This window comes from Alternaria infectoria, assembly GCF_024043175.1.
Source record: "Alternaria infectoria strain BMP 0036 chromosome Unknown scaffold_13, whole genome shotgun sequence".
NCBI classification, from domain to species: domain Eukaryota; kingdom Fungi; phylum Ascomycota; class Dothideomycetes; order Pleosporales; family Pleosporaceae; genus Alternaria; species Alternaria infectoria.
This window is the reverse complement of record NW_026250702.1, coordinates 382,566-393,471: the sequence shown is the minus strand read 5'-3', so window position 1 is coordinate 393,471 and position 10,906 is coordinate 382,566. Positions and strand designations below refer to the sequence as shown.

At 54.0% G+C, this 10,906-nt stretch overlaps 3 protein-coding genes across 3 annotated transcripts; 1 reads left to right on the top strand and 2 right to left on the bottom strand.

The window, feature by feature from the left end:
* Positions 1-844: 844 nt before the first annotated feature.
* J4E92_007638 (uncharacterized protein) lies at positions 845-2,448 on the bottom strand (the record flags this gene model as incomplete). The annotated part of the gene is made up of 4 exons (XM_051499001.1): positions 845-1,928; positions 1,977-2,206; positions 2,257-2,318; positions 2,379-2,448. The coding sequence occupies 4 exons, from the start codon at positions 2,446-2,448 to the stop codon at positions 845-847; spliced, it is 1,446 nt and encodes a 481-aa protein (XP_051350736.1).
* A 586-nt stretch (positions 2,449-3,034) lies between these two features.
* J4E92_007637 (DNA-directed RNA polymerase II subunit RPB1) lies at positions 3,035-8,327 on the top strand (the record flags this gene model as incomplete). Its single annotated transcript, XM_051499000.1, has 2 exons — positions 3,035-3,391; positions 3,462-8,327. The coding sequence occupies 2 exons, from the start codon at positions 3,035-3,037 to the stop codon at positions 8,325-8,327; spliced, it is 5,223 nt and encodes a 1,740-aa protein (XP_051350735.1).
* Positions 8,328-10,038: 1,711 nt separating this feature from the next.
* Positions 10,039-10,899, bottom strand: J4E92_007636 (uncharacterized protein; the record flags this gene model as incomplete). The annotated part of the gene is made up of 1 exon (XM_051498999.1): positions 10,039-10,899. One exon carries the CDS (start codon positions 10,897-10,899, stop codon positions 10,039-10,041), a length of 861 nt encoding a protein of 286 aa, XP_051350734.1.
* Positions 10,900-10,906: the final 7 nt, after the last annotated feature.

Sequence of the window (10,906 nt, the reverse complement as noted above, 5' to 3'; positions counted from 1 at the left end):
ACTCAAACATGTGCTACCGCCTACCATATGGAGGAACACGGTGCTACATTTTTCTCAACACAATGCGAGGTAGGTACGACACATGTAGTATGTCAAAATAGGTAGTCGCAACAACAAGGCATTTTTGGAGCTCAGTTGGATCTATCCTGCTAGTCGCCATCAGGAGGTCATTTTTCAAAAACGAGAAGAGTGGTCACCTAGGAATCGCAAGGAAATCAGCATGCATTGAATTTGAGCGATATAAAGGATGCGCAATATGTTGGGAATGTAGAGGTCAAGATCAGGACAACGCCATTGAGACGCTCGTCTTCGAAATGAAAAACATAATTGGAACCCCTTTGAGCCCGCTCCGTAACACATCATCAAACATCACGGAGTTTACGATCAACCGCGATTTAGACGAACATCTACTTCAATCGCGGGAGCAAAGTATTTGACCTGAGAAAGCACGGCATGTTAGAAGAATATGGAAGCTCATTCGCCAATATAGCATTCAAGCCGCGGTGAAGAACAAGGTAGCACGCCAACCTAAGAAAAAACCGAACACCATAGAGTCTAAGTTGGCGTTGGATTACATACTTTGCAACTTTCTGGTTTGATATAGTCTGGAGGCTTGTTCAGGTTTTTTCTTGTATGAGGTGGTAGTAATGTATTGATAAGATTTTATCCGTAGTCCTCTTCACTGTGGCGTCTGTCAACCGCTTATGCAATTGACGATGTCTTGCGTTCAAGCACACTCCATACAGTGTTGTCATGTCAGCGCGCTCTTGTCACGCGTGCGTCTCAGCACTTCCTCCCATACAGCTGGTAGCAAAGATATTAGCAGCCGCCTATGCTTCGTTCATCAGCCTCGCCGTCTCTTCGTCCCGTTCACTGCAGTACCGTTAGCTCTCCTTGCCTCATCACCACTGACCACCACCTCATCATCGTTCATCCACTCCTTATTAGCGCCAGGACTGCGGCGTCGGAACTGACCAGCGCCCACAGCCACCACCTCATCCTCACTATCGCTCGCCTCGATGTCCAATAAAACAGGCATCCTGAACTCTGCGTCGCCAATCGCCGGTCCGAATTCCGTGGCCGAGGTCTTAACAGGGTCTACGGTGAGGACGTCGACTTCTTCGTCTTCGGCGTTTAGACGCCGCTTGTGCAGTTCTTCGAGGGGCTGGATGTCGAATTCGTCTTCGCGCTCGATGTATTCTACGTTTTCTTCTACTTCGACGAAGTCGGGGGCGAGGGCGGACCAGCGTTGGGGCTGCAGGATCGACCAGAGCCAGACGCGGCCTGAGTCTACTCCGACGGCGGCGACGAAAGGTCGGAATGGGTGCCACTCGACTACGGAGAGCTCTTCCTTAGTGCCTTCTAGGATCTTGACTAGACTGCCCTGGCCACGCTCCCAGACGTAGATGTGGTGGTTCATCCAGGTAGATGCTGTGACGTATTCGCCTGTAGGACTGAATGAGACGTGATTCCACGAGAGCCTCTGCACAAGATCCTGGAACTTGTGCTCGACTTCCAGCTGCAGTGTGTCAAAGTCCAACTTTGGGTCGCTCAGGTCAGGTAGGTGGAGTGTCCTGACAATACGATCGCTCGAATTAAGCACGACGTCCCTCCCTGATGGCGTCATGCGGATGTATACGATGATGTTGTTGGTGACGCGGAACGAGTAGCGGACAGCGTGTGTCTCGGTGTCTATAATGTTCAGCCACCCCTTGTTGGTGCCTGCTATGATGTGTTGGCCCGTCGGTGTAAAGAGCGTCATGGTGGTCGTCTGCTTGGCATCTTGCGCCGTCTGCTTCTCGGAGGCATTCTCGCGTTCTATGTCGGTTCGATGGGGCGCGGACGAGAGGGAGTGTTTGACGGGGACTTCCTCGGACATGTCGACGATGACGGGCTGGTCTTCGAAGAGGGCGGCTACAAAGAGCATGCTGTAAAGCAATTAGCCAGAGTCTTGTAAACATGACTTGTACGCTCACTGGTTCTTTGGGTGCAGCTCCGCTATGAAGATGGCGGCTTCAAAGCGGACGGTGCGCACCCGCGAGCCATCCTTCAAGTCCCAGAGCACGCACTTCCAGTCCTGTCCGGCGCTGAGAAGATAGCGATCATTGGTCGACCAGCTAAGAGACTGGACCTGGCGCGTGTGGCCGCGCAGCTTGCGCGCAACGCCGTTTGTCTCAATGTCGAATATGACGACGATGCCATCGTGCTGGAATCCAATCAGCGGAAATCACATGGCACGGCGTAACATTCGCGTACCCGTCCGGATGCAAGCAGATCGCCGCGGTGGCTGAAGCGAATTGACGTCGAGTGGCCGCTGCCTGCGCGTTGTCAGCTGCTGCCTGGTGGGAAAAGTAACCTGGGAACAATGGCGAACTCACGTAGGCGGCCGGTGATGACATCGGGGCAGTCCTGCGCGAGGACAAAGGGATCAACCAGCGAGAGATTCATGGTGGTGCACTGCAGAGGGCGGAGAGTGCAGGGCAAGGAACTCAATTGGCAGCATCTTTACAGACGCGACTGGTGAATGAAGTCCATAGGCGCAAAGTGAGCAGCATGGAATCGGCGTGGTCCTGTCCGCGGTGGTCACTGCACGTGAGACTCGGCTAGTGCGTCAAAGCGCGGCCGCAACTCTTTGTCGCCTTCCGTCTCTAACAGCACGACGCCCTCACCACCACCCCACCCGCCATCACCAACGGCCGCTCTTACCTACTTAGAGCGCGTCTTCCACCTCGCCGACCCCGATAGTGCTCCCCCGAGCGCTTTTAATACGCGCGCACGCCTTCGACCCCGAGGCGCGACCCGGCGAGCCCCCGACCCCCGTCCGCCCTTTTCACGGGTACGACTCTTCGACCGCATCTCTTTCCGCGCGCGGCGCGCACTCAGTCTTTCACCAGGCGCTACAGCTCTCGACGCAGCTACAACGGCAGTCACACCTACTACTTAATACGCGGAGGAACCGCCCGGCGTGGCCACCGCGACCGCCGACCGATAGTTCTCTCACCCGCACTCCCTTTCTACTTCAACCACCGCCAGGATGCCTCCCGGCGCCCCACAGGTGTCAAAATGTCCGCTCCGGACGATCAAGGAGATCCAGTTCGGGCTGCTCTCCCCCGAGGAGATCAAGGCCATGAGCGTGGTCCACATCATCTACCCGGAGACCATGGACGAGCAGAAGCAGAAGCCGCGCGAGCAGGGTCTCAACGACCCCAAGCTCGGCACCATTGACCGCATGTACTCGTGCGCGACCTGCAAGGAGGACATCCAGACCTGCCCCGGCCACTTTGGTCACATCGAACTGCACACACCCGTCTTCCACGTCGGTTTCGTCGTGAAGATTAAGAAGCTGCTCGAGACTGTCTGCCACACGTGTGGTCTGATCAAGGCTGACTTCGTAAGTCTTCCCGCGGAAGACAGAGACTTCAGATCCTAGATTTTCGTGCTCATGCTAACTGCAATATCAGAACCATCCTGACTGGGCCGCCGCCGCCAAGACCAAGGATGCGAAGAAGCGTTTCGACAAGATCTGGCGCATGTCCAAGGGCAAGACCGTGTGCATGCAGGATGTGGACGACGGCAGCGACAAGAACAAGCTCCCCAAGATCGCCCACGGCGGCTGCGGCAGCAAACAGCCAGACTCTATCCGCAAGGAGGGTCTCAAGCTGACCGGCACCTGGAAACAGAGCAAGAAGGACGACGACGACGGCCAAGGCGACCGCAAGGAAGTCATCACACCGAAGCAGGCGCAGACTATCTTCAAGCTCATGTCTGACAACACGCTCCAACTGCTCGGTCTGAACGCCGACTACGCTCGCCCCGAGTGGATGATTCTCGATGTCCTGCCAGTACCTCCACCTCCGGTTCGCCCCAGTATCTCCGTCGACGGTACCGGCCAGGGTATGCGTGGAGAGGACGATTTGACCTACAAGCTTGGAGACATCATCCGCGCCAACGGTCGTGTCGCAGAGTGTCAGCAGGAGGGTTCGCCTGCTCACGTAACTGCCGAGTTTGAGGCTCTCGTCCAGTACCACGTCGCCACCTATATGGACAACGACGCCAACGGTGTTCCACAGGCTATGCAGAAGTCTGGCAGACCGCTCAAGACTATTCGTGGTCGCTTGAAGGGCAAGGAGGGTCGTCTTCGTGGTAACTTGATGGGAAAGCGTGTCGACTTCTCCGCACGTACTGTCATCACCGGTGACCCTAATCTGTCACTGGACCAAGTCGGTGTGCCTCGATCCATCGCACGTACCCTCACATACCCCGAGGTTGTCACCAAGTTCAACATCAGCAAGCTGACGAACCTGGTGCGCAACGGTCCTAACCAACACCCTGGTGCAAACTACGTCATCAAGGCCGACGGTGTCCGTCTCGACCTCAAGCACAACAAGAACCTCGACGACCTGCGGTTACAGTACGGCTGGAAGGTCGAGCGCCACATTGACGACGACGATGTCATCATCTTCAACCGTCAGCCCTCGCTGCACAAGGAATCCATGATGGGACATCGCGTCAAGGTCATGCCCTACTCAACCTTCCGTCTCAACTTGTCCGTCACATCACCCTACAACGCTGATTTCGACGGTGATGAGATGAATCTTCACGTCCCCCAGAGCGACGAGACCCGCGCTGAGGTGCAGAACTTGTGCATGGTTCCCAAGCAGATTGTATCACCACAGAAGAACCAGCCCTTGATGGGTATCGTGCAGGACACGCTTCTCGGTGTTTACAAGATGAGTCGTCGTGACAACTTCATTCCTATCGAGCAGGTCATGCCCATCCTCATGTGGGTTCCTGATTGGGATGGTATCGTGCCAGAGCCAGCCATTCTGAAGCCCCGGCCTCTCTGGACTGGTAAGCAAATTATCAGCATGGCTTTCCCACGCGAGGTCAACATTGAGAAGAAGGAGGCGGACTCCAAACCCAATGCATACAACGACATCGTCGACAAGTCGTTCGCTATCAAGGGTGGTCAGCTGCTTTATGGTCAGGTCACAAAGAAGATTGTCGGAGCCTCTGCAGGTGGTGTTATTCACATCATCTTCAACGAGCTCGGACCGGATGCAGCAGTCAAGTTCTTCAATGCCTGCCAGCGCATCTGTAACTGGTGGCTTCTTACGTACGGTTTCAGTTTCGGTGTGGGTGACACCATCCCAGACCCTGCCACCTCCGACAAGATTGCCTCCGAAATTGGCAAGTCCAAGGCCAAGGTTGAAGAGATCATTGCGACGGCTACTAAGGACGCGCTTGAGCCCATGCCTGGTATGACGATTCGTGGTACATTCGAATCCAAGGTCCAGAAGTTCCTCAACGAAGGTCGTGAGGGTGGAGGTACCGCGGCTCAGACCAGTTTGAAGGACTTCAACAACGTCGTCCAAACTGTCGTCTCCGGTTCCAAGGGTTCCACTGTCAACATCTCTCAGATGGTTGCCCTCGTTGGTCAACAAGCTGTGGAAGGACAGCGTATTCCCTATGGTTTCAAGTACCGGACGCTGCCGCATTTCTCGAAGGATGACTACTCGCCAGAGTCTCGTGGGTTCGTCGAAAACTCGTATCTGCGCGGTCTTACGCCGTCGGAGTTCTTCTTCCACGCCATGGCTGGTCGTGAGGGTTTGATCGATACAGCAGTCAAGACAGCTGAGACTGGTTACATTCAACGTCGTCTCGTCAAGGCGCTCGAAGATGTTATGGTCAAGTACGATGGAACTGTGCGTAACTCTATGGGAGATATTGTTGAGTTCATCTACGGTGAAGATGGTTTGGATGGCGCGCACATTGAAAACCAGTCCATGGATATCCTCATGGCTTCCGAGGCCGACTTTGAGGATGGATACAAGCTTGACGTTCTCACGACGGACTACCCGGAGATTCCAGTGTCGAAGCTGGAGGGTGCTACTATGTTCCAGGGTGACGTCGACGTTCAACGAGCCCTGGACGAAGAGTTCGAGATGATCAAACTTGATCGTCAGACTCTCCGCAAGAATGTGACCGACGAGAACCTAGAGTCCTTCCAGTTGCCGCTCAACATTCAGCGTATGATCCGGTCCGCCCAGGCGCGGTTTAATATCAACCCCGAGAAGGCTGTCAGCAATCTACACCCCATCGAGACCATCAGACAGGTGCAGGAGACCCTGGAGCGATTGGTTGTCATTCGTGGCACCGACGAACTGTCAAGAGAGGCCCAGAGCAGTGCAACGTATCTGTTCAAGGCTCATCTTCGCGCTCGTCTCGCATACAAGAAGCTTGTCGTTCAGCATCGCCTAAACAAGGAGGCCCTGAACTATGTTCTTGGTGAACTCGAAGACCGCTTCCTCAAGGCCGCTGTCGCTCCTGGTGAGATGGTAGGTGTTCTGGCTGCGCAGTCCATCGGTGAACCCGCTACACAAATGACGCTCAACACTTTCCATTTTGCCGGTGTGTCTTCTAAGAACGTCACTCTCGGTGTGCCCCGTCTCAAGGAAATTCTGAACGTCGCTGCCAACATCAAGACTCCGTCTATGTTGGTCCGCCAAACAGACTCCAAGGCCAGCCAACAGGATGCTAAGCGCCTGCGAAGCACCATCGAGCTCACAACCCTCCGCTCATTGACACAAGCTGTTGAGCTTTACTACGACCCCGACATCCAGTCCACGCTAGTTGAGGAGGATCAGGACATGGTTGAGTCCTACTTCATTCTTCCCGAAGAGGACGAAGTCATTGAGTCCCAGTCCAAGTGGTTGCTTCGAATCATCCTCGACCGCAAGAAGCTGTTGGATAAGAGTATCACCATTGGCGAAGTTGCCGGCAAGATCAAGGAAGAGTTCAAGCCTAATCTGGCAGTCATCTTCAGTGACGAAAACGCCGACGAGCAGGTCATGCGTGTTCGTTTCATCTGGGACCAGAACCTCCAGAAGGATGACGAGGATGAGGACGAGCGTGACGAGCGATGGATGCGCAAGCTTGAGAAGCATCTTCTCGATGACGTTACGCTACGTGGTGTTCGCGGTATCGAGCGTGCTTTCATCCGAGACCACATCACTACCGTTGAGTTGGCAGACAAGTCTCTTGTACACTCGAAGAACAAGGACGAGTGTAAGGAGTGGGTGCTCGATACTACAGGTACTGCACTGGCCGAAGTGCTTGCCATTGAGGGTGTTGATGCCACCAAGACCTACTCCAACTCTTTCATCGAGATCCTTGCTGTTCTTGGAATCGAAGCAGCTCGTGCTGGTCTACTCAAGGAGCTGGGTATGGTCTTGTCCTTCGACGGTTCTTACGTCAACCATCGTCACATGGCCTTGCTCGTCGACATCATGTGCCAGCGTGGTCTTCTCATGGCCATCACGCGTCACGGTATCAACCGTAACGACACTGGTGCTCTTATGCGTTGTTCTTTCGAAGAGACAGTCGAGATTCTCCTGGAAGCTGCCGGATTTGGTGAGCTGGACGACTGCCGTGGTGTATCTGAGAACATCATGCTCGGTCAGTTGGCGCCCATGGGTACCGGAGAGTTTGACGTTGTCATGGACAATGCCATGCTTCTCACCATGGTGGAGGACAACTCCAAAATGATGGGTGGCGCTGCTGGCGCTGGCAACTACCTGAGTGACGGAGCCAACACACCCTATGACTTGGGCTCTCCTACGTACGAGGGTGGCATGGGTGTCGGCTCTTACGATCAGGTTTCGTTCTCTCCTATGGCTGCCGCTGGTGGAGGTGACGATTCCGGTGGTCTCACTGACTATGGTCGTATGTACGGAGGTGGTGGTTTCAGCCCCGGCGGGTACGACGGAGGCAGAAGCCCGGGTGGTTCAGGCTTCACTGGCATGTCCCCTGGCTTTACCAGCCCAGTGTCTCCAGGCTTCTCACCAACTTCGCCTGGTTACTCGCCTACCTCGCCTGGTACTGCCAGCCCTCGTTTCGCCGCAACATCACCAGGATACATGGCTTCGCCTACATCTCCGCACTACTCGCCTACATCGCCTCGGTACGGCTCACCCACATCACCGTCGTACTCGCCCACATCTCCTGCTGGCTACTCCCCAACGTCGCCTCAATACTCTCCCACATCGCCCAACTACAGTCCAACGTCCCCAACGTTCATGGGTGGCGCGACGTCCCCCGCGTACAGCCCGACTTCGCCACAGTACAGCCCCACATCGCCGCAGTACAGTCCCACAAGCCCTCAGTACCAAGCGAGCAGCAACAGGCAGTCTCCGACTTCACCCACGTCGCCGCAATACAGCCCGACGTCGCCTCGCTACTCGCCTACGAGTCCAGCAGGCTCCTTCTCACCTACCTCTCCGCGCTACAGCCCTACCTCTCCGGGCGGAGCGTACTCTCCTACGTAAGTACCCCTTTGGTCATAGTTGTAGACAAATTTCCGTTTATCTTGCACGTGCTAACGTTTATTCCAGATCTCCAAAGCAATAGTTGGCTTGATTGGCGATGTAGGTATCGGAGCCTTCTTTTTTCTCTCTCGATCTCTTCTTCTAGTTTTTGTGTATGAAAATGTTCTTTTCCTCTCTCTTTGCCATGGATTGATGATCTGGGTGAGTGACCTCTTCCGGTGTGAAAATGTCGAGCAAGTGCCTTACCTGCTCCCCCTTCTCCCCCGAGAGTGCTCTCTCCTAGAACTTCATTCGCTCATGGTCGCTCTACCCTATCACGGCTGGTCTCGTATGGCAGTCTCATGTCTGTGTATGTGGTATGCCGTTCCTTTAACTAGGCTCACGGCACTACTACTGTCACTCACATGGAATCTGCGCAACGAGTGATGGGGCTTTCTTCCCTCTTTTCATGCTTTTGTGTACCACTATTATCCGAAGCTGCACGGTGTGGCACCAAAAACCTGCTTGTTTTACGCGTTTTTCTCTTTACTGCTCGGCTTGTCACGCACGCGGCTCAAGATTGCATACCAAACACCCTTTGTCCTTCATCTTACGTCAAGGGTCGTTTGAAATTGGCGTTTAATCATTCTTGCTTTTACCCTTTCGGAAGAAAGTTGCGCATGGGCGTTTGGAAGCTGAGCGTTGTTTTATCGAGTTACTGCTTTTTGCGCGCCCTCATAACATAATCGGGGGCTTTCTTTTTGAAACACAGAGAGATGGATGCTTGCGCATGTTTAGAAAGACAGCCCGCTATAAATTGCGTTTCGGTGGGGGCTTTTACTTGCTGGAGGGAAAATGAGACGCATGAGATGGGAATATAGAGTCACGTTGTTGCGTTGCTGCGCGTTGGCTGAAGTCTGGGTGCTGGGTAGATAATTAAGAAGAAATATGACGATGTTATTGTCAATCAATCATTGCATGGTGGTGTGCTTCGGGGATGTGATGCTTTTGGCGTCTTCGACTTTCTCAAGACATGGGGTTTTTGGGGTTGTGTTTTCCGCACTTGGCAGCCGCACGATCACGTGCCTAGGTGTGCGGCCTTTGCTTCCGCGTTGAGGGTCGCTTCCTCACGCTTCCACCTCACTCCATCCTCGCCCTCCCGGTTGCAAATTGCTACACATCTCCGCGCCTTTTCTTTGCGAGCGACACGAGTCAAGCTCGTTCGCGAGATGACGCAAAGGTAAAGGCGCCGCGCTTGCTGGAAAGCTGCCCGTGGTTGCCGTTCGCGAGCGCGCGGCGAATGGACTTACCTCCAGGTTGCCATGTTAGCAGCTGCCTCACAACAACTTCACTCGCCATGATACGATGCGCGTCACTGCCCACGCTTGGACGACCGAGCCGTGGCACAAGACCATCGACCGCCTATTTACAACTTCAGGTGCATTTCTTTCAGCGTGCCTTGCTGCGTTTCACCAACGTCGCATGCAGCAGTCTACGCACGTCTTCTCTCAGTCCACTTGGAAGCTGTTACACGTCACCGACTAGAAAGAGATAGTTTAAGGATTTATTTTATTATACTTGACATTTGCGCTACACGAAAACACAACCATCAGGTTCGCTATATTATGCCGGGCACCGGGTTCGTGAGAATCAAAGACAACACCAACCGCGTGTACAAGGCGTCCCTACAAACGAGTCTTTGGGTGTTTTGGAAAGATGAGCGAACATCACTTCAAGAACCCGGACGCTCCTTGATCGAACCCAGGGCTTTTGTATAGTCCGTCTTGCCCTTATTCGTCTTGGGATTGTTTGGATTACGCTTGGCCTTGGCGTCAAGGTCTGGATTACCTGGCGCTGAATTGCTCACAGCCTTCCGGGCGTTGAGAATAGTGGCAGACGCAGAGGGTTGGGGTGCGGCGTTTGATCTGTCCTCAAGCAAGTAACTTTTATTTTTCAGCGCTCTCTCAAGTTTGGAGACTCGACGTTCCAATTCTTTGGCAGTCGCAAGCTCGCCGCATTGGTACGCCTCGTCAATCTTAGCCTGGACCTCCGCAATGTCCTCCAGGACCTGCTCTTTCCGCTGGGAATCCGTCAAAGGGATTGCTGGAGCTCCGGTATCTTTGATCATACCATATGTGACGTTCTCACCCCAATTCATGAGATCATAGATACGGTTTGGGCCGTCCTTGTATACTGCTTTGGGGTGGTCTGTACATTGCGGCGATCTTACGCAGAACGCATTCATGCACCTGACACGATAGACTTCACCCTCGTACGGAAATTCGATCCATTCTAGGCAAAAGCCAAACTTGCCAGCCTTGAAAGCCGCACGGTTCTTAGTGCCCTCGCCGGGCACGTGGTGGGATGAGTCGAAGCATGCGCCTGTGGCACCGTTCTTCACATCATTATTCCAATCTCTACCTCTCCAAACTCTGACCGTCTTAGAATAGAGGTCGTCAAGACTTTTGATGATGGAGTCATCCGGTTGTGTCTGTTCCGTGAAAGTGAGTCGAGGAGGGAGTGGCTTGACCTTCGTTTCATTTTTCGACTCCGAAGCGCCGTGCTTACTGTTCCAACCCTTAAATGTGGGCATTTTGAAT